The sequence below is a fragment of the Achroia grisella genome, unplaced genomic scaffold (assembly GCF_030625045.1).
Source record: "Achroia grisella isolate CSIRO2021 unplaced genomic scaffold, CSIRO_AGI_Agris_v1 utg874, whole genome shotgun sequence".
Taxonomy (NCBI): domain Eukaryota; kingdom Metazoa; phylum Arthropoda; class Insecta; order Lepidoptera; family Pyralidae; genus Achroia; species Achroia grisella.
The window spans coordinates 1,782,847-1,808,018 of NW_026713051.1; the positions used below are offsets into that span (position 1 = coordinate 1,782,847).

At 32.2% G+C, this 25,172-nt stretch overlaps 2 protein-coding genes across 2 annotated transcripts in view; both read right to left on the bottom strand.

Moving 5' to 3' along the window:
* Nucleotides 1-5,633, bottom strand: part of LOC131853048 (uncharacterized) — a 121,062-nt gene extending 115,429 nt beyond the window's left edge. Inside the window, exons 1-2 of the mRNA XM_059203841.1 lie at nucleotides 4,453-5,633; nucleotides 1,937-2,090 (exon numbers count right to left, since the gene is read on the bottom strand). Coding sequence (XP_059059824.1) covers nucleotides 1,937-2,090; nucleotides 4,453-5,286 — 988 coding nt within the window. The 5' untranslated portion in view covers nucleotides 5,287-5,633. The remainder of the gene's footprint in view (nucleotides 1-1,936; nucleotides 2,091-4,452) is intronic.
* A 5,898-nt stretch (nucleotides 5,634-11,531) lies between these two features.
* The window catches only part of LOC131853047 (uncharacterized), a 30,236-nt gene continuing 16,595 nt past the window's right edge, over nucleotides 11,532-25,172 (bottom strand). Inside the window, exons 8-11 of the mRNA XM_059203840.1 lie at nucleotides 22,927-23,078; nucleotides 19,189-19,287; nucleotides 17,546-17,713; nucleotides 11,532-11,728 (exon numbers count right to left, since the gene is read on the bottom strand). Of these exons, the coding sequence (XP_059059823.1) occupies nucleotides 11,601-11,728; nucleotides 17,546-17,713; nucleotides 19,189-19,287; nucleotides 22,927-23,078 (547 nt within the window). The 3' untranslated portion in view covers nucleotides 11,532-11,600. The remainder of the gene's footprint in view (nucleotides 11,729-17,545; nucleotides 17,714-19,188; nucleotides 19,288-22,926; nucleotides 23,079-25,172) is intronic.

The window sequence follows — 25,172 nt, forward strand, 5'->3', positions numbered from 1 at the left end:
TTTTCCTATTTATATATTCTTATATTTCGTATGTACATATATAGTTTATTTTCGTGGCAGTGGTGATTTGTGTCATTTTTCTAGGTATTACTAGATACTATTACAATTGCTTTATTCGATTTCAATAAAATGTAATATCCAATTAATAATAAAAGTATGAACTTTTATGAATATGCGTTTCAATAGGTAATTGACGAAATTATTTTATTCTATAGATATTGATAAACTAGTAACTAACATTAATAGACATAATAAAATGATTATTCTATCTGTAATTCTACGGTTATTTATAATTTGGATAGGTTATATGTTTATCTATCGGCAGATAAGCATTCTGCTCCAACCAAATTAGATATTTTTACTTTTTACTTCCATGACTCAAATAGTCGCCGTCAAATTTGGTTTAAATTTAACTGTAACATACAACTGAATCTAGATAAAATCTAGTTTCAGTTAAAACTGAAAACAAAATTAAAACTCCTCTCGAATTTTCACTACTGTGTCCGTTTTAGATTCGTCTAAAACTTTTATATGGAGTAATACAATTTTAGTTTTGGAAAGTTATAAATATATGCATTCAATGTCGTAAATACATACAAGTACCTTTATTATTATTACTCGTTTAATTTTTGAGTTCATAGGTTGGTATTACGGTTTGGCGTAGTTAGACCACATTTCCGAGTATTATTCTTGATTCTTCTCAAAATTATAATATGGTTTGATATAAAAAAATACAAGTTCCTGGTCTGGCAGATTAAATAACAATAGGTTATTAATAGATTAGGTAACAATATTCTAATAACCATATAATAATAACTAATAAATAATAAATGATGATACTACCTATATAGACTGCGATACGCATTAGATATAGCGACTTTTTTTTCTTTATTTCTTACTTAACGTTTGATTTGACTTTCTTATTATTATATCTATACAGATATTATATATATCATAATATATTAAAAATATTAATCTATTCAAATATTCTATTAATAAAACAGTCACGATGAGAATCTGTCTTGGTTATTGATCTATAATAAATAACCAAATGTAATTAATTAGTACCAACGAACATAGTTTTCGTTTCAGTTATAGTTTCAGCAAATTCACTGCTACTAAACTTGCTTTTATCACTCTATGTTAATAACAGAAACATAAGCATACACGACAAGGATGTGAATATATAATCGATTATAGAAGATTTACTAATCGAATAGAATATATTATACCAAAAAATCGATTAAATAAAAATAACCTTTATTCAAATAAATACAAGATAAGAACTTATGAATTGTCATATTTTTTATTCTACTACTCATTCGCAGACACATCACAAGAAGATTGAGCATGAAAGTTGTGTATTTCTCTTTTGAATAAATGTTCTTTTAAATAAATAATTACGCAATAACAAATAAGAGCCATGGGATAATCAACATAGAAACCGCTACTCATTCTTAGTGCACTCAGATAATATTGACAGCGCTATGAATATTCAACAAAAACATTGTTATCATTTACAAACTCTTCAATTTTAAAAATCATTTTTACAGGCAAATATACTAGATTTAAATTAATAATAATTGATTTTCTTCATCATAGCCGGTTTTTCAATTAAGTCTAAGACATCAAAACAAGAGAACACAAGAGAAGAGAAGGCAAAAACAAAACCAAGTGGTGACACAAAAAATAAAGGGTTTCCTTAATCAACATATAGTGAATTCCAAGAATATGCGATTAGTATTAATTAAAGCTCGATTTTTATTAAATCGTTTTTCATCGTAACAAAAATAATCTTACATTGTAATCGATTTTTATGACCTAATGGCGTTATAATCGATTATATTATAAACGATTTTTTTACGACGTAATGTCACAACCCTAATACATGTGCGACACCGCCGCTATCAACTTAGTATCTAGTCCATAAACTTACAATTTATACTCCCAGTAGACATCCCTCCATTAGGCAAACTTCCTGGCAGACAAGTTTGTTCACTAGGCAAGGGACTCAGGCGGTCTTCTTGGTTCACTGACAGGCTAGAATTGCTTTGACCCGCCGCTGATGACAGTAGACTACTCACACTACCCTATTAAAAACATTATTAATTTAGTTCAAACACTAAATAGTATATTATACCATTTGGATTGTATATATATATTTATTTATTCATTTGCATTTCATAGTGTTACAATAAAGGTTTACATAATATTATTATAAGAACATTATGGACCCTGATGGGCGCAGCAAGCTACAATATATATATAATATGTACGTATAATAGTTTATGTAAGCATTGCATTTTAAAGCAAAAACTGTGTAGGTACAATAAAAGCATTTTAAGGTTGGAAACATTCATTCATTGTGTCTACATGCTCAGTGGCATAAAAAATATATTATATTTGATTATTTAATATTGCAGAATACAAATCTGCAGTGTATTATATATAATAATAATAATAATAATAATCTTAATAATACTATAAACGCATACGTATGGATGTTTGTTACTCTTTCACGCAAAAACTATTAAACGGATTTTGATGAAAGATTACAGTAAAAGCATCACAATAATAGTTTATATTAGGTTTATATTTTTATTGAAATTTATAAATCGAAAATAACGGGGATGAAACCGCGGGCACAGCTAGTTCTTTACAACTACATTTCACATACTGTGTTATGTAGGATTATATTCAAGAAGTTACTGACTATTTCGGTAGGTATAAAATATTATGGTGTGTTCGTGAATAACTACAAAATTAGGCCATTTAACTATATGTAGTATCATTCTTACCAAAAGAAGCTGAGTAACTTTAGTAATGTTTATGATAGTGCACATACAGACCTCAAGTGTGCGTATGTGTGGATATTGTATGTGTATTTATAGATACAATGTATGTCGGTAGGAGAAGTTTACACAGACTATGCTCATTATTCAGTCTCCTCTCTACTAAGCTGCACCAATCAATAACTAATTAGTGGTTTTAAGAAAATATTTTAAATATTTCAAAACCACCACAATTACCTATGTTGTAATAAATATAAAAATATATAAATAAAATAACCCTGGACATTTAATTCAACGCCATCCAATCCCACAGTAAGCAGAGCTTGTATTATGGATACTAGACAACTGGTAATTTTTTATAAATACATACATAATATGCATAACACCTAGACCAATACGATACGATACATAAATACAAATGTTTGCACCGTGCGAGGAATCGAAACCGCGACCATCGGAAGTAAAGCGGTGTGCTAAACCGCTAGACCACCGAGACAGTCAAATATAAAATACATTTATGTATTTTATAACTTCAACATGCATTTGTTTTTGTATGTTATCAGTAGATTAGAAATGCAAAAGATTTTTGAATAAATTTTATTATTTTCTTTACTACGCTATGAATACTGACACTATAAAAGATAGCAGTAAGTTTATAGTCGTGCAATATGAAATGTACACGACTATTAGCTCTATACTAGACATAGCTCCGTTTCATAAGTTTACTCATAATCGTAATATAACATTTTCTATAAAAATAATATAGTCTCCAGCTAAATTGGTTTTTAACTTATTGTATAGAATATTAATCTACTATTTTAGTATTTATAATTTCATATAATCCACAAAATTTTTTCAAGTTCATTAGCATTTTTTTAGCAAGAATTGATTACGAAATTTTCTTTATGTAAATTATTTACTCAGTGATTACTTACTGTGTAAACAAATGTAACTAGTACTTAAAGTATTAAGTAAAAGAAATATCTATCATCTATAATAATATTCAAAAAGCACATAAGTAACAGTGCCATTAATTGAACTTTAATACAAAAACGACTGTCTAAGACAAAATCCCTTGTATTGCACGTTGTTTGTAAATATTTTAAAAGCAATTTAAACAACTTCTTTATAACCCTACGTATAGCTTAGACTTTCTTAGCATAGGTCAATGGCGTCATTGCATTGTGAAATATAATAGGAGACAAAATCGTGAACACCTTTTCTTATGTTGACGCACAGAATGTATAAAATATGTTTTCACGCTGGTTGAGGTTGAAATGACTAGACCGCGATGCTCGTTTGTTTTCCAAAGAAATCAATAATTATTTTAAAATATGAAGTAGATAGTCGTATTAATTAATTGTGTAAGAATCTACCACATTACCAATATGTTTTACTGCCTCAATATACATTGGTTAAACATAGGTGAGTGGTATTATTGAATTTACCTAGCAAATAATTTACTTATTGGTTAGCGGTTGTGTAAAGTTATTTTGCATTATATTGCATATTCAATGGTTTAATTGCTGTTTACATAAACATGGTTAATATCAGTTGCAATATTATTAATATTAGTTTGATATCGTAATTTATAATTCATATATAAATTACAAACATCATTCATAATAAAAAGAAAATGAATAAATGAAGTAAAACTTACATTGTTATTGTTGTTCAGACGACAACATTCAAAGTTGTCTCGCTCAGATTTCTCGTTCAATGATTGTAAAGAAACTGATACCGAACCAGTTCGATCCAGTTGGGATTGACTTTTCGCTAGTGACTGCTTTTTGAACGATTCGGAAGCATTTTTTTTAAAACTCTCCCACTTTTTTCTAAAGAATGAAGACTTTCTTTCTAATGGAGATTTGCCTATGGAATGCAAATCCATTTCGGATTGCGATAAACTATTGCGTTTCATTAATATCGTGTGATCTAAAGATAGTTTACGCTCACGAGATTTTAAATTGGAATATTCGTTTATTACAGAGGTAATTTGTGAAATTTGAGGACTACTTGTGTTATGTACATCACCGTTAACTAGCGTATTAGGTGAACTCTCTACTTTTGTATCTGTCTCAGTTTCAATTGTGTTATCGTCGTCGACTGTGTTACTTTTGTCTACTTCAGTACCCGATGTATCTATATTGGTTTCTTGATTACTATTTAGGCAATTCTCATTCGTTACCTCGACAATGTTAATATCATTATCGTTTGATAGAGAATTGTTCGTAGACATAGGATTTTGATTTTGTTTGTTGTCTTCATTCGTCACGTCCCCGAAACTATCGTTGTCATTAAAATTTTGCATTACTTTACTTCCCCGTGGTGCTTTAATACGCATGCTGCTATTCATTTTAACTGTTCTTAAGATTTCTTTAATCTTCATATTTTCTTTAATGGCTTTCGCATCTGTAATATACATGTTGGGTTCTTCTTTGTCCATATGTTTCATAGGTTTGTGTTTCTTCGACTTTTGCCGAATTCGATCCATGGTTAAGTGTAAATTATCACTGACATTCAAACGTCACTTTAACACACATACGTATTATGAAATTCCGAGACGTACTCCATGGTGCGAGTATAGTGCAAACACTTTATCACTTGCTAACTTTACACCTGTTCAATCATAGTGAAGAGTAACGATAACGACTTATCGACAAAAGAGGGCAAACGTAGCGGCGCGAACTAATAAAACATCACATGGATCGGCATGTGTACACATTCACACCATCTGCTTCATTTCTGACACATATGTCTTTATTTTCAACTATTAATACAATACACATGGCGAATCCGTCAACTGTGTCGCTACAAACTGAACTTCATTAGCTAAAAGTAAACACGTCGCGGAAAAGAGCTGCCAGTGGACTGATTAGGCAATAAGTGTGTTGATTTCTTGTGTATTATCTTCCATAGATATCTCAAGAGGTTGATAAGTATTGATAACGAGCTGCGTACCTTGGTCAATTTTTGTTTTATCTTAAGCCCGTGGGTTCTTACAGGTTGATAGGTACACAGCAAATACTAGAAAATACAAAGTGACGTATACAATAAGTAAACAAAACATTTATATTAATATTTTTTGATAAAATATTTTCGGTTTTTATTTTGTTGAATCACGTTAACATCGACATGAAGGTCACGGTACAATGTGTTATATTGTGTTTCTTCTAAAATCGATGATCATCATTGTGTTATCCGTTGATCTTATAATATATGATCATGAAAGAAAAGTCATTAGGTACACAAGCATTATGAGGTTATCAGTCGCGCTGGTCGCTGATTGGTTCATGGGCTTCCGTCGAATGTCAATCAAAACAAGAATAGAAAATTGAAATATCTTATTTATTAGTCAGTAGTGGCCCTGTCCGTTTGTTATGATGATATCTGTCACTAAAATAATAATAGATATAATCAAAACCAATCAAACCCCCTCGAGTAACTAGTCATTTTTAGAACAAAAATATTACAATGTCCCTACATTATATATTGCGTCAGTAGATTAGAAATATTAATAACTACGTGAGATATAAAATATTTTAATAGCAAGTGCAATGTGCTTTTGGCATTGATATAAATTACAATATGTGCATATAAATTTATCTACTTAATAACATAATATGTATGTCGGTGAACAAAATTGTATCTCGCGTACTTTTATTGCATTGTAAGTATAAGAATAAATATAAGATATTACTTCCAGAAAATTAGACGTAATATTACGGAATAAAGTCTCAAAGTTGTTATTAATGTAGTAATTTAAATAAAAATTATTTATAAAAGCAGTCCATAAAACATGAATCATACATCGTATACTAATACTAGCTTTTACCCGCGGCTTCGCTCGCGTTAATTTATCCCCTTAGGGGTGGAATTTATCAAAATCCTTTCTTAGGGGATGCCTACGTCATAGTAGCTTTATGCATGTATAGTCTTAGCCCGATCGGTTTGAAATTGACAAAATTTCATATAAACTTTCATCCCCTGTTTTATCCCTTTGGGGGTAGAATTAATCAAAATCCTTCTTCTTAGAGGATGCCTACGTCATAACATCTACCTGCATGCCAAATTTCAGAGCGATCCGCCCAGTGGTTTGGGCTGTGCGTTGATAGATCACTACGTCAGTTACCTTTGAATTATATACATAAATATAAGAATATACATAATAAAATAATATAATCGTAGACTGTATTACGAGAATAGGCTATCCTTTGTCTAAAAACTGCAGACTAAATCACTGGTAACTGCTAGCACTAAATAAAATTCTTTTTAAAAAAATAAGTATAGCATGGATTGTTAATAGAAATATATTGTGTAATTTCACTTAATATCATGAGAACGTGATTACGTGAGTTTGGTTTGGTTGTTCATTTCTATTTACACCTACTGTACAAATTTTACAGTAAATCGTACTAAACAACTATTTAAAGCTTCAACTGTTACCGCTCGTTGCTCCCGTTTTTGTTTTGTCCGGAAACGGTAAAGTGGTTAAAAGAATAAACTAAGTTTACGTGACAGGATAAAATTAACGAAGCTATATGGAAGCCTCGCTATTTACAAATTCTAAACCTTTGCTTTTATTAAGCGTTTTTGGATTACTTTTAAACCACGGCTAAAAATAAAAGGGGTATTATGAGCTTCAAGCCTTTCGTTTAAATTATTCTTACTAATATTATAAATGCGACAGTAACTCTCTATCTGTTGTCTGTCTTGCTTTCACGCCAAAACTCCTGAACCGATTTAAATGAATTTTGGTACACAGATGCGAAAAAAAGATTGTAAGGGATGAAAAGAATATCGTCATTTTTAAACTACGAGCTTGAAACTTATTTTTAAGGCTGTTGATTAAATATAAATGACAGTCAAGGTTTGTACAAAATGTTACCCTTAATGGGGTAAAATAAAATAGGGATGAAAGTTCGTATGGAATTTTTTTAAAGCTAGAACGATGGAACTCTTTATTTGTGTTAGATTATTGCATACTTTTTCTTTGTTTGATTAAATTCACTACAACACTCGGACAAAGACACGGGCACAGCTAGTAAGGAGTAATAATTTAAATAATATTTTCGTAATTCAGTTTTTTATCTCAATAGTTTTAGTGCACCTACACCAAGCGATTTAATACGTCGATTAGATAATTGACAACATATTCGTGTAGTCAATGAGCCATCCTTGCATATGTGATCGTGTTTGCAATTATTACCACGACCTATCGTAGGCAATCGGTTCTCTGCCTATTCGGTACAAGGAATTCAGGTTAAATATACATCTTCTCTCTCTTCTCTTTCAGCATAAAGTAGTCCACCGCTGGACGTATGCCTCTTGCATAGTTTTCCACTTAGTTCTATCTGTGGCGCATCTTGTCCAGGTCGGCCCTGCCATCTTCCTGATGTCATCGGACCATCTTGCGGTTGGTCTGCCTACGCTTCTGCTTCCCATTCTAGGTCGCCACATTAGGGATCTGTATGTCCATCTGTCGTCATTACTTCGACATACATGACCAGCCCAACGCCACTTTAGCTGCGCGATTCTTTGGCCGATGTCGGTAACTCCAGTGCGCCTTCTGATCTCAGTGTTCCGCAGTCTGTCTCGAAGGGAGATACGGAGCATAGAACGCTCCATTGCTCTTTGGGTGACTTGTAGCTTGTTGACCCTTTCGGCGGGTAGCGTCCACGTTTCACAAGCGTATGTTATTACTGGTAGAACGCATTGGTTGTACAGTCTTGTTTTCAGTGTTTGCGGGATCTTAGATTTAAAAACACTAATATACATAAGTGTATGTAAATATGTGTACGTAAAATGTATTCAACTACGTATTATTATTCAAAAACATTTTATCACAATACTATATATTAAATTTTATGTAGCAGTACAGGCTAGCACTCTAATTTTAATTTATAATTTTTCCTATAGCTCGATCTTTGAAACAGTCAGGGATGGAATTCAATTTAATAATTACCAAAGAAACCGTTCCCTTAGTACGCTCACGGCCGTATATCTGAAAGTTTCGGGTCATTATGTCGAATTTCAAACAACTGTAATTTATTCTCAACTAGTACATGTAGGTCGCATTATAGGTAATATCTTAGATAATACTGCTGTAAGTAATACTATAACTGAAACGATGTTATAAGGTATTGAGTGGCTAGGTATATCGGGTTAACATTAAGAAAAAATAGTAGATTTTTTTTCAATCCCAAATCCGTACTGTTATCATAAATTCGAAACTGTCTGTCGGCCTCGCTTACTACAACAAACAATATATATTTTTTTTTAAAGGATGATAATGGAATGGTACACCCGCTTGCGCTAACGGTTTACGCTGGCGGGGCACCAGTGAAGGATGATAAGATGAGCATGAGGTCAGGTCAGTTAGCCAATCGTGACAAATTCACCAGGAATTTATCGCGATTGTTTCCAGGGGGAACCGCGTGGAGGTCAACCTGACATGGGAGATTGCTAGTAATGGGATTATGAGTCCACATTACTAACAATCCCCACCCCCCCAACAATATGTATTTGCTATATGCTTTATATATATAATACATGTACACCGAGTAGCTAGTCCTGTATATAAAAGACGTACCTAACTTTTATTGGAACAGTACTTGATCGAACGTCGTCCTTTATATTGGCCACGAATTTTATAACTCCAGTAATAAATTTGTAGCTTTCGGACAAACGCTAATAAATTTATCTGAATAAAATGTACCGTACCGTCCAAATAAAATGAAGTTTATAACATACACATGCGATCTTTTGGCTGAAACTGTACGTATATCATTTCGTGTGAAAGCCGTTGTAACTGACTACATAATTACAAACCGCAGCTGAACGCAACGTATACGATAACAAACTATGACGAGGGTCTACTGGGGGTTCTCGAAGCATGGAAAATCTTCACATTAGCATGCCTCTGCGGTTGATCCCTTGAGTCATATTTCTGCCATCATTGGTTCATACTTGTTTTATTACCATCAAATCCCTACTATAATTTAGACGACTGTCTAATACTTATTGATTTCGGTTAATATTTTATCTATCGATAAAATGGTGATATGCTCTATTATCAAAATAATAGTTGTACCGGTACTTATAAGAAGCAATATGGCGGATGAGGAAATAAAATTCTGTGAACTATAAATACAGTAGTATCTATAAAGATACTGAGTATTTAATTATATTAAGTATATTTTAGGTATGAAATATCCGACCCCTGAATCCTTAATATTTCTGTACGGCCGCGGCATCGAAAACAATAATTATCTATGTAAAATACATAACCTTATGTATTTTACATAGATAACTTCGGTGAAATTCCATACGCAATAATATACAAACAAGGATGATAAAGTGTTATTATCAGTGACTATTACTGTAATAGATAATGAAACCTATTCATATTCGATTATACATTATTTTTAAGAACCTAATACCATAATCATCTAAAACAAATTTAAAATCAGTCATAATCTGTAGATAAAGTCATTTTTAGTGCAACTGTATAGGACCCAATACTGATTTCGAAATTAAAATTCATTTAGAAATCGTAATGAGATACACCAATTTAGCCTTCACATTAATTTGTGAAGGACATAACGAATATGTTACTTTATTCTTACCTCAAAAAAAATACCACGTGTCTAAAGAAACAAGAAGTTTCATAATATATATGTAATAACATCAGCATCTGCTTCTTCTTTATTAATTTAGAGTCGGCGTAATGTTTTTCTCTGTCATTTCTGTTCATCATTCCTTTTCGCAGTCAACTTGTTATTTACTCCCTTTCATACAGTCCATCTGTTCGTCTCTTTTATAATAGGTACATAGTATGATATATATGTATAATGTATATGCAATATATCTATTGTGTGGTAATTGCATAACCTAGCTAACAGAGTAGGTTTGAGTACTTTTATATTCTAAAAATACTCTAGAATTAGTTTGATTTACACGAAATATGATTATAAAATTGAACCCATAAAGAGGAAATTGTACATTTTGTTGTACTTTTTGTATTTGAAGAGATTTTATGTACACGTATGAAACAGATAATAAAATCCTAGAGTGGTAGATGTTTCATCATGCAGATCTATTCCTATTTCGAAAATAACTAAACCCGTTATACCGGTCGATTTCACTGTACCATTATAAACAAATGTACCTAAAGATCATGACAATAAAAACGTTACTAAATAATAAACGAAACTAAAATGGCTAGTGGAAGCGAGAGGTATCTCCATTATCTTCTAAAAGATCTTGGTTTATAGTAAGTCCTATAATGTCAAGTAATTTAGCCCCTTTCATATATTAAAAATATTCAAACAGATACGGAAGATTTCTGTGTTGGCATGTCTATTAAAGTAGTTCATTCATAGATATTGTTACAGTTTAAGTGAGTATAAAGCGGCTCTTTAAACCTACACCCGGGTCACAAGTCCCGGAAACTGCTCGGAGTTTCCTCTCTGCCACACGATGGACCGGGTGCCTGGTCAATCCATGGAATGCTAAAAGTTCGTCTTCCAGAAAATCCGATAAAATAGTTTCCATTTTAGTTCTATAAATAGGCACTTTTTTATGTAGACTATAATTCACTTCTAGGAAGATAGAAAATAAAAGAAGAATATGTGGTGTTTCCATCATTAAATATACACAGATTACAAATAAATTCTACTCCAAACTCAATTTGTAATTAAACAATTTAGTAGTACAAATGAATAACCATTTAATTAACATTAGTAACATGTGTTGAATTTGTAAAATAGAGTAAATAATATTCGCCAGTCCGTTCTATGTCACAATTCATTTCCTGGGAGGCGCGTCGGGTACGTCAAACTCGCTGACTTGTGCATCCACCAGTTGTTTACTTCTGAGCTTTATGACAGCATGACCGGGCACGTTCGGGTCTTCCATTTCAAATTCAATCAAACCTGTTTGAACATAGATAAAAGAATAATACTTATTGATTTATTATTAAAATGTGGAAAGAAAAAATAAACATACAATCACCTACTGACTACATGTTTCTATTTTTATGATAGATTTATTATTATAATCTTCTTGAAATCCTGAATTTAATTTAAATATAAGTAGGTAAAAGATTACTCGAGTGAAATACGTATTGGCTGTTATCAAGTTTGATTGCGAAGTATAGTTACCTAGTACGTTATTACTAACTTAGTAAATAAAAAAAATCTAAAACGTATAAAAGTGTCTATACCTGCCACTAATATTTTTATGAAATAAAATTCTATATTAACGCTCACATATTCTCGCGTATTCTAAAAATGCAGTACATATTCGGCTGTAATACGAGAAGTAACATGTTCCCGCGTATTCTAAAAATGCAGTAAATATTTCGCTGTAATACGAGAGTTTATTTCGTTACCCCGACAGTAACAGAATTCAGTGGTATAAAAATTAAAATGGATATAGAAATAGAAACTAACATTCATTCAGATTCAAAAATTATATTCGTGATGACTTAAAAATAATAATTTTAATATTCATACCCATATTTTAGAAATTGTTTGAAAATAAATTTTACACGTCTAGCCTTTTAGATAGCGTTTTTACATAAATATGGGATTTTAATACAATGGGAATTATGCTAAAATTATACACGACAAGAAAATTATACAATGACTCAGCAAATTCCTTACATTATGAAGATTAATCACATCCCCGACTACAAGTAAAAACGAAGCCGTCAATATTTCAATCGGCAAATGAACTAAAGTAATGAAGTAGACTTTGATTAAATTACTGAACTTGGCACTTTTTAGTACAAGCGAAACGAAGCTGCATAAAGGAAATATTCAACTAAGTAAAACGATCCTACCTGCTTGTTGATGTTTGGAAACTAAATGTGCAGTAGAATAGAATAGAATAGAAAATCATTTATTCAAATAAACTTACATTGAAGCACTTTTCAATAGACATCACATTTTTTTAATCTACTGCTCATTCGGAAAGCTGTTTCATCACAAGAAGAACGAGCAAGAAACCTGCGTGTTGCTCTTTTAAATAATTTTATTGTTACTGTGTGAATACAAACTACCGATTAGCACTAATTCAATTAAATAATCAAATAGAAAAATATAGAGTTGTGTCCATTACATACATTTACTCATTATATTAACTGAATGTTATTGAAAAATTTGCTATTTAATATACTATTAGTGCACTCAGCGTTATTACCTATCTACACTGAATTTCAACATCGTTCGAAGTAGTTACGTCGTAAAACAAACTTATGTATATACAATTCTTTATTTATATTTGTCTCAATATTTAGTTCGATGTTTACTCTTCCATGGATCCCTTGATTTCATTGATTGGCTGTAATATGAAAATGGGTACGTAACTTCGTAACACGCATTGGTAAATATATTAAAATTTATTTTGTTAAAAATGTTTCTTGCTACATATTATCCCTGGGATCATTATTTATATGTATTTATCATGGATCAGGTTGTTACCCATTGTTTTGTTCACTGAGCTCTATGGGTGACTGAAATCCGTTCACGATAATGTGTAAAACTTGCTTTAGAACACGGTTTCAAATCTTTCACAAAGAGATAATATAATAGAGATAATATCTCCGGTTCACAGTATAGTACAGCAGGCAGCATTTCGTGGCTGCTTTCACTACGCTGCTACGAAATGTTAGAACAATCTACCGCCTCCAATTTAAAATTCAAAATCTGTAATTACATTTAAACTAAAACTTAAGAATTTCTATTAGAAAATCAGCTTTCCACTGTATAAGTGTCCGTACTGTATTGTTTTACCTATGTATTTTATCCATCATTTATCAGAACATACACTTACACCTTATCAGACGTACCTACCACCAACAGCGCACGTTCACGCAGGCAACAGTAGATAGGTAAACAAAAGGTTGAAAATCAGCGTTATGATATTACAGCCCAGATACAAAGCTGAGTAAAAATTTATTTGGTCGTAGCTGTATTTTTAATTAATTAGAAGGTTTGTAATATATATTGATAGTATGAATGTTTTGTATGCGCCAAATAAATATATTTTTCTTTCTTTCTTTAGAAGATAAGAATTAATTGTTGTATTTTATTCATATTTTAAGATTTAATACCTTAACGTATGAAATGCGTTATATGCGTCTTACTCCGTATTTGAGTTATTTATTTACAAACAAATGTAACTAACTAATAATTCACAGGAACTTATTCACCGAAAGGTATATAAGTATAAGAAAATTATAACTGTAATAAAACTTTAAAATATGAAACGAGTTATGCTCTTACTCCATATTTCAGATTTTTATAGCAAACAAAGTAACTAACCAATATTGCACAGGAACTTATCGAAAGGTACGTAGTTATAAAGTTTAAACTTAACAACCTTGTGAAATATTTTCTACTTCACTCTCAGTGAAGATCTCTGATATTCAAGAAACTATGTAATTTTTATTAACGAACTATTTCGCGTTAGCTGAATAACTACTCTTTTCCGTCTCCAGAATATACTATATAGTGTACCATCTGAAATTCTAGATCTAGAAAAGCGTGTGGCTAACATAATAATCTTCCTTACTTCCGTATCCATTTTCAATAGTATTGAAAAGTTCATTTACGTATCCTAGCTAGAAGATCGGCAGTAGCTCTGGGATACAGATGAGTAGTGTTTCCAATGGGTAGCCACTCTACATGACAGAATCACAGAACATTTTCGCTAAGTCATGGGACTGATCGGAAATGTACTCAGAGAAAAAAAAGTATAGAAAAGGCCGCGTAACACAGAACAGCCGAATATAATTTACTAGCTACTCGCCCTGGCTTCGCACGGGTGTACATGTATTATACATATAAACCTTCCTCTTGAATCACTCTATCGATTAAAAGAACGCTACAAAATCCGTTGAGTAGTTTTAAAGATTAAAGCGTACATAGGGATAGACAGCGACAGCGACTTCATTTTATACTAGGTAAAGATAATGACTATGTAATTGTTGGCGATGGCAACCTTTTTGATAGTTTTTATGTTTTTTATATATATTTGAATTTTATATTTTGACGTTTTGTTTTTATATACCGTTTGTTGTATTATGTCATATTGATTGTCTTTACATTCTAGATAGCGTGCTGATTACATATATTTTACTTCATCTAGGAACGTGTCTCATTTTTAACCAGCCCAAAATACAGTCCTTCGGTAACAGTAATAATTGACTCTCTTAAATACAAAAGCTTATGTAGTAGTCTACTTAAATTTGTGTATAAGTACATGTCTATCATGGTATGGACATGTAATGCGTAGGAACGAGGATAATATTGTAAGAAAGGTGTTACATATGAATGTGGATGGTTATAAGGGCAGAGGAAAGCCGAAAAGGAGATGGATGGACTGTGTGAAAGATGATATGGTAAGAAAGGAGGTATATAACGCGATGACTGCGAACAGCCCCAAATAAATGGGATAAGGAAGAAGCAGATGATGATGATGATGAAGTACATGGTAAGTAGAATTAATAAATTGAATCTTACAGATATTATAAACGTGAATGTTTGTGAGTATGGATGGATGTTTATTACTCATCTATATATAAATATATATAACTCAAAGGTGACTGACATAGTGATCTATCAACGCACAGCCCAAACCACTGGACGGATCGGGCTGAAATTTGGCATGCAGGTAGATGTTATGACGTAGGGATCCGCTAAGAAAGGACTTTGATTAATTCTACCCCCAAGGGAATAAAATAGGGGATGAAAGTTTATATGAAACTTTGTCAATTTTAATTAATAAATCTACTAATGACGTAGGCATCGTCTAAGAAAGGATTTTGATAAATTCCACCCATAAGGGGATAAATTTGGATTTTGATGAAACTTTACAGTATTGTTGCTAAAATATAAGAATAACAAATAGCCTGTACTTGAAAAAGATATGTAAATTGGGCGAAATATAATGATAAATATCAAGTGAAAATGTGCGGGTCAGCTAGTCTAAAACCGAAGTGAACAAAAGAGACAAGGCTCGCAATACGCTTCGGCGAAACTACATGAACTTATATTTCTAATTATGTATCTATCACCGCGAGGTGATGGGGTTTCAACCGAACTGGGCTGTCCACACAATAAGTAGTCATATTTTTAAAGTCAGTAGGTAGCTAGTGTCTGTTAGTCAAATCAGAACTTATATCTTGTACTAAAAATAAACATGATTATATCAAACTTCTAGAACATACATTTTATATCATAATTATAATTAGATTTACTCTTTCCTATTTATATATTTACTTCCAGTTTATAGGCATAAATCATATTATTTAAAAATATATTGTGGTTGTCGCGTACAAGCAGCAACAAAACGCAACACAAAGGGAGCGTTCTGATTGGAGCGCACACCCATCCAATTTAAATACGCAAAGTAACGTACAGACTTAAAATATCAACCGACCGATCTAACGTACATTTTGTTCACTCCACCAAATTTGTTATTATCACAGTATTTAACCATTAAATTCAAGACTATAAGCAATTCTATCATTTTCTACAACCCGTAATCTGCTGAAGCCAACATCACCTACCATCTGAGCATTCGAGCCGCATCATCACGTACCAGTGGTTGTTATCTCACTAAGACTAGATGGCGTTGTAATAGCTGAAATCTGGTTTAGCGGGGCATGTTGGCGAACGGTTGCCTTTGACAGTAACACTCCCGCTCACGTATTTCACTTTACCGGACAATCATTTGATATACAGCCAATATGCATTTGGTATCAATAAATCTTGTGTTGTAGGTCGCTAGCAATTTGATTTATTGAAACACTAAGTAATTGCGGCTTTATATAGAAAATTAAATGCACGATTCTGGCTATGAATGTTAATGAAGCAAAAATTGTGTGTATTAAGTAATGACACTCGGTTTTTTTATATGATAATGAAATGATGGACACGCCTGCGATAACGGTTTACGCTGGCGGGGCACTAGTGGAGGATAATAATAATTGAGCATGAGGTCAGGTTAGTTAGACCATCGTAATAAATTCATCTGGAATTTATCACAGTGGTTTCTAGGGGGAACCGCGTGGAGGTCAACCTGACATGGTACATTACTAACAATCCCCATCCCCCTAGTGATACTCGGTTCACTCTATATATTTTGACAGAGATAGATGTAAAATTATATTATGAATATTTTTATAAACGTAATATTTTTAAACTAGTAAACGGCTTTTACTTTTAGGAAGAGATATAATTTTCGTGGTTGTTTCCTCATATTTTTGTAATCCAAGAAAATGGAGCTGAGATTGATTTACACATATGTATAGGTATATTTCGATGATATATAACAATTCATATAATAGAAAATAAATACTTTGTTACTCAGCTTTTTAAATACTTAAGAATATATCTGTATATTAATAGATAGATTAAGTTTTTATTCATATTAAAAGCACACACAAGGCACAGTAATATAAACAACAAAAATAAAAAGTTGGTACACAATTACATTGATCCGTCAACAAAATACATGAAAAAAAAACGGTGTGAGTAACGTAGAGTATGTACATCGCCCATACGCAAAAAGCCAGAAAAAAGCAGACCACCCATTGAAAATCGGTGGTTTGCTGCAGCACTGCCCAGCGATTTACGCTTTGACGTTTAAAAACATTATATAATGGAATAAATACTAAATTTCAGAATAATCAATACTACATTAATAAAATATATGTGTCTAATATATGTACGGACACAAACCTCCTTCTGCGACAGTTTCTTCCTTGTAATTGTCCCTCATATACCTCGCCAGGATGTTGTGATAAAAACACTTGGCATTCTCTTTCACTTCAGGTGTAATATCCATTTTAGCCACTGCTTGAATCAGGATGTTTAGCTTCTGCCTTGCAGTTAATATTAATTTGTCAACTGTAAAAATTGTAAGGACCTATTAATTATAATATTAATACTATATTCTAATACCAGTATTATGAACATAAAATATATATATTGTAAATTTGCCTGGTCAATGATGTCTAGAGTCGACCCCAATCAAATTGAAAGAGCCTTGCCTAGCCTAGCCTTTATCTAGGCGCTTTAAAAATTAATGTAATATTTCATAACAGTAAATTTAGTTTTAATTTTTATACAACAAATAAAAATAGAGTTGAGAATATATTACGGGTTACTAGTTACCTCTGAATTTAACAATTTATCGTACCTACATTTTTAAGCCGATAACCCTTAAATCAAAAATTGACAGATGGCAACCCTAAATTTCGTTTCTCTGAAATAGATACGGCGAAATCCCATCTGTTCCAATAACGATTAGTAATCAGTCTGCTGTATGATCTGATTTATATTCAGGTAAAAAGAATTTTAGAAAGTAAATTCTTATATAAAATTGAATAGTTAGTATGTGAACAAAAAATCTATGGAGTAAATATATTGGAGTACAAGTTTAGTTCGCCAACAAATGATGGTATCGGATAGTAGAAAAAATACGGTAGCAAAATAATGTTAATACAAAAATATTGAATAAATGAATGATTTTTGATTTGATTAGAGCACACCGAAGAAGGCTGCTACAGCTGCGTGATAATTTGAATGATTTTGCTAAGTTGTGTGGTCAAACGAGGCATTTAAATAAACTGCATGCAACTATCATTTTGATTTGATTTGATTTGATTAGTACACACCGAAGAAGGTTGCTACTGCTGCGTGATAATTTGAATGATTTTGCTAAGTTGTGTGGCCAAACGGGTATTTGAATAAAATGCATGCAACTATCATTTCGAGTTGATTTGATTTGATTAGAGCACACCGAAGAAGGCTGCTGTAGCTGCGTGATAATTTGAATCATTTTGCCAAATTGTGTGATCAAACGGGGTATTTGAATAAACTGCATGCAACTATCATTTCGAGTTGATTTGATTTGATTAGAGCACACCGAAGAAGGCTGCTACAGCTGCGTGATAATTTGAATGATTTTGCTAAGTTGTGTGGCCAAACGGGGTATTTGAATAAACTGCATGCAACTATCATTTTGATTTGATTTGATTTGATTAGTACACACCGAAGAAGTTTGCTACTGCTGCGTGATAATTTGAATGATTTTGCTAAGTTGTGTGGTCAAACGAGGCATGGAAAAAAAACTACATGCAACTATCTGAGGCTATATAAAAATAAATAACTCTAGTCTTTGTTAATCTGATGATTAATTACTGGATAGCGTGATTTTATAAGTAGTAAATTCTTGCAAACAGTAATATCTACGACGCTGTTTCTGAATTGTTAATATAAATAATGGTAGCTTAACAAAGCGCGCTACGAACAAAGACGAGATATTTTGAATAAGATAATTGGTGTGACGATGATAAACGGCAACAATACGTCAGACTCACAGTCAGCCTCCAGTTCTGGGACGGGCTGTACCATCTCGTCCAATGCGTATTGGATGGCCGGTGGTACATTGGTGAAGGGTCTTGGTGCATTAGGTGCTCCTATAAAATACCATTGAAATTATTTAGACGGCCTCGGTGGTTTGGCGCCGCCTTTCCCTCGAAAGTTGCTGGATCGATTCCGCACATTTGTGTTCATAATTATTATTGTATTGTTTTCTATGTATATTGAGTATCTAATATATAAAATTCACAGGTTTCGTGTTTATACTCTTCCGAGACAGCTTGATATTTTTATATCCCTAAGTGTTACAAAAAAATGGTGGCTAACTACAAGTTTCTTTTTTCCTTTTATCGACAAATATTTTTTTATGATGTGGCACTAAAACCTACATAGTCTTAAATTTCTTCTACCATCCACCCCTATTTTTTAATAGCTATTTTTATTTATATGGCGAAACAACGTTTTCCGGAACAGCTCTAGTATATAGAAAAAGTATTTAACTATTTGTATCAATTGTCTAAAACCCATAACATAATCTCTGCTAGATATATAATACCAGTTTGTAAATCATTCTGTGTTATATTACATAAAGTATAGGGGATGTAAACTTCATATATTATAAAACCTAATCCCCACGGCAGTATTACCTTATAGCATAATAACATTGCAGCTCAACGTCATACGAAGTTACGACATATAAACACGAAGTCTAATTCTAGTTTGACGGACTTTAATCTCTGCTCAATGATTCGAGTTCTATAACATATATGTATACTATTTAATTAGAATATTTGGCGCTACGATCTCGCCAACATGTTATAAATACCACGAATACTGAACAAACTTGCAACCGGAAACGGACATATAGAAAGCTAGCTATGAACTATAAACACTCAATTGGGGTTTTCAAGAAGGGTATATTAAGGTTTCTTAGGGGTAGGTAACGCGCACGTGATTCCCCTGGTGTTTCAGGCGTTCATAGGCTAAGGTAACCATTTACCATAAGATGGGCCGTATGATTGATTGCCACCTTCGTAGTATAAAAAAATTATATGTAGGTAATTTTGGTATTGTTATTCAACGGTATATCGACGGAATAGATATAGGAAACGAGTTGTCACATAAAAAAGGACAGCATTTTATTGACATTAAAGAAAAAAAAAGAATTTAACAACCTGAAAATTAAACTTCGTTTGAGTTCAAGGATTTATTGTTCCAAACACTAACATACTTTCTTTCACATTTCAAAATCAACGACCCAATTCAGTTCTTTTTTTCCGCACTATTCTAATCTATTGGCTGGAGCTGGCCTTTACAGCTTCACCGCACGATAGGGGCGAGAGCAGATGGCACTCCAAACCAAAGGAAGGACTCATGGAGCGGTGAAGGACAACTCCCGCCTGTAGGATACGAGTTTAGATATATACATATCATATACATCGGCTCAGGCCGTCGTAATTTCGATACCCGTTTGAATTGGACGGGGGATCGATTCGAGCGTTCCCCCATTCAGAGGAATGATGTTCTTTTTATAAACATCCATTAAGTCGTTTAACAACTGAAATTAATTTACAATGCCTATAAAATTTTATAAATATCTACATAAAATAATAATTATGAAAATATCATATTACAATTCATACTAAATATAGTTTCAAATCAAATAAATAATATATATACTTTATTGAACTTTTAAATATATTGATTGAATATGTGTTACAAATTTTGTTTGCAAAGGAGGACTTATCTCTAAAAGAGATCTCTTCCAGTTAACCCAAAACTGCGTGACACTGGAAGTGGTGTGTGGGATTCAGGAGTGCAAATAATGAATGTAAGAAAAGATAAAATAAATATAATAAATAGTTATTTCACAGCACTTATTGCAAAAAGTCAAACACATACAATATGATTATATTAAATTGTAATTTAGTATTTAATATGATCTTATTAAATACTAAATTACAATTATCTTACATATTATATATCATATATGTATGTTTGTTCTGAACATCACTATTAACTATTCATATTTCCTTGAAGTATAATAGTACCTACATTTAAAACAAGAAATAAAGCATAGAACATACAATAACATAACTTAAAAAGGCATGTGTTCTACTTTGTTAAAAATTATATTTTTATAATATCCAGTACCTACGTTATTCACAATAATTATCTTAGACTTAATTTGCAACAAAATGTTACGTTCTTCCGATACGCAGGGCGATGTTTGCCCCGTCATGCTCTAAATTAATTTATTTTGACGTGATTAATTAGTGGACAATATTTTGGTACCTAGTAATTATGTATTAAGACTTTTTATTTTTTCTAATATAACGAAAATCACAATTAAGTACTACGGTAATTATCTAAATGCTCATAAATACATACTACATATAGTAACGTGATTTATTTGCAAAATATATGTTTAAAATGAAAGAGATTTTTTTTATAATTTCATCATAAGTTTGGTGTATATCTATAAAGCCGTGGGATATGACTACGTAACAAACTGTAGGTATATGTATAATAATGAAAATATTCTAAATAATAATAAATAATACTGGACAATTTACACAACTTGTGTTGTTACTATACAAGTGATATTAATACATATATATATATTTATAAATACAAACGTAATATACATAGAAAACGCCCAGACTGATACAAACAACCATACACGCGAATACAAATGTTTGCACCGTGCGAGGAATCGAATCCGCGACCATCGCGTAAAGTAAAGCGGTATCCAAACCGCTAGACCACCGAAGCAGCCAAATATTATTAATAAAAAGAACCAGTAATATTATGTCATGAAAATATAAATTATAAATTTCGTTTTGTACACACTAGTTTTCTTTGACTAAATGAAAGGAAACAAGATGTAATTACTCAAGAAAATCGCATTTCTTCCATTCCTTTCCACTGTAAGACATTTAATTACAAAATAACGCACAAGAACTTATATGTTCACACACTTAGATACTTCGACACAAGCCATGTTGGTTCATTTATACCTACTAAGAAAACTTAAGTTGTACTCGCCGTTCTAAAGTTGTGAATTAAATATGTTATTCCTCTTTAGCTTTACAGACTACAACTTGTTCTATGTCCAGGCTATTGCTTACATCTTGTTCAGTGTATATAATACGAAGACATTGGGTTGATACTATAGAGCTCTCCAGTACATTGTTAATGCACTGTCTTTTTAAATTTTTAACTACTTGGTATTTCAGTAAGAACCATAATAATTAATTGCCATTAGCAGTTGGCATTCTCGTTTGAATAGTAAAGTTATTATTAATATTTTTTGGACTAATGCTGTTGGCCTTTACAGCTTCACCGGACGATAGGGGGCGAGTGCAGATGGCATTGCAAACTTAAAGGAAAGGACTTATAGAATAGCTGAAGGCTAACTCCCGCCTGACGGATACACTGAGGGCACCGCTAGGAGTTCGAACCTCGGCTCAGGCCGTCGTGATTTGATCCCCGTTTGAATTGAAAGGGGAATCGATCGGAGGGGCGTACGGGAGAACTTAGGGGCAAATTTATTACGGAACCTTTTATTTTTCTATTCATGATTCTTATGAACGTTAAAGCTTCATATACTAATATATATTTTTTTGACATGGCATGTAATTAATAAGTACTAATTATTTTAAAAAAATTAAAGGAATATAATTTATAGCTATTTTTCTTAATTTCATATTCTCGCCAAGAAGCAAAGTACACACCTACGCTGGAAAGCAATTCGTTAATTTGTTGCAATGACGTTTTCATTTCAATTATAACCTTTCCTTTTTCATGTAAGGATTTCATGAGATTCTTTTCTTCGCGGTCTTCCGTATCTATTTGTGCTTGAAGATGATTCTTATCTTGGATATATCTATAAACATAGTAATATATTAAAAGAACAGCGGAGAATAGTATATATATATATATGTATAACAATCGTTTCTTGATTATTTTTTCTTTCAGATATCCAATACAGATTAGTGCTAGTTGATAGTTTGTATTCACACATTTTAACTTAAGGTTGTAAAGTTAAAATTAAATTATTTAAAAGCAATACATAAGAACGAGTTCTCGTGTTCTTTTTGTGATGAGATAGCATTTCGAATGAGCGGTAGATTAAAAAAAAGGTGATACTATAGAGCGTCATTGTAAGTTTATTTCAAACTAGCTGTGCCTGCGACTTCGTCCGCGTGGAAATTAACTTTATTTTTCTAAAATAAAAGTAGCTCAAGTTACTCCTTAATACATCACCTGCCAAAAAAAGTCCCGTCAAAATCGGTCCAGCCATTTCAGAGATTAGCCAGAACAAACAGACAGACAAAAATTATAAAAAATGTTAATTTGGTGTATGTACCGTATTTATATTCATATGCATGTAATAAAAAACAGTTATTTCAATATTACAAACAGACACTCTAATATTATTTATGATTTTTTATTCTATTCTATATCAGACAAAACGTGACTGCAAAACTCCGAGCACAAATTACTAATTGGGTATTAATTATAACGTGTTATTACGATTAGTTCCTTATTCCAGTATAACATATTCAACTAAAATAATATTTTCTCAGATTTCTATTAATTGTTCTATGGGTACCTACTCATATCCGGATATACATCCGCCATGGACGGGAAAACGAGCAATTCAAATTGTTTGTTTCACTAATAACGAGAGCTCTGGAATATTTTGAGTTAATTGGCTACCGTCTTAGAAAAAATATTACGTGATCATTAGAATAGATACCTAGTATCTAATCTAATGATCAATGTATATTTTACGAGGAAATTGTGTAATCTTACTAATAATATAAACACTTGTGAGTATAGATGGATGTTTGTTACTGTTTTACGCAATAACTTCTCAATAGATTTTAATGAAACTTATAATACAGCATATACAGTGGAATAACATATAGGCTATAAATATCAAGCGATTGAAATCGTGACCACAGCTGGTAGAATTTATTTATCTATAGGATCCCGAACTTAAAAGTACAATATGTTTGTCTATTCATCTATCTGACAGTCATACTAAATAGTAGGTAACTGTAACTATAACATACACCATATGTACTATTACTACAAGTAAAACTAGATATACATAGAAAAAATGGGCTGATTACGGTCATCAGGCTAATGTGAAGGTTTAAAATGAAAGAGTACCAATTCCGTGAAGGTCTTACGATAAATATGGTCATTTTTCGGGATCAGGACCAAAATAACTAATATAGAACTTTATTACGGAAACATTTATATCGCTTTGAATTTATGGCCATTATAAATGACGACGTCATTTGTTAGACAAAAGAATTACATAATAAAGTCAGTTGAATAGGTGTAATTAAGACAATAACTAGTAATAATATTAATTTATTTGTTGTTAATAATTAATGCAAATTGCATATACAATATAACATAACTATGTTCACGCAATGCAATAAAATTTCATTTCTTTTATTTCATTTCATTTCATTTATTTCACGTTTATCGGCAAGGAAATTGTTAATAATGTGGACTAATAACACCTTTACTATCAATATACCATGTCACGATGACGTCTACCTGAAAACGATCGTAATAAATTCATCGAGAATTTACCACGATGGACACGAGTACGAGGTCAGGTCAGGTATGTTTTTTCCTCAAGCTCATTATCATCAACTACCCCGCCAGCGTAAATAGTTATCACAGGCGAGTGCACCATGCCATTATCATCCATAAGAACTGATGGCGGGTGCACCATGCCATTATCATCCATAAGAACTGATGGCGGGTGCACCATTCCATTATCATCCATAAGAACTGATGGCGGGTGCACCATTCCATTATCATCCATAAGAACTGATGGCGGGTGCACCATTCCATTATCATCCATAAGAACTGACGGCGGGTGCACCATTCCATTATCATCCATAAGAACTGATGGCGGGTGCACCATTCCATTATCATCCATAAGAACTGA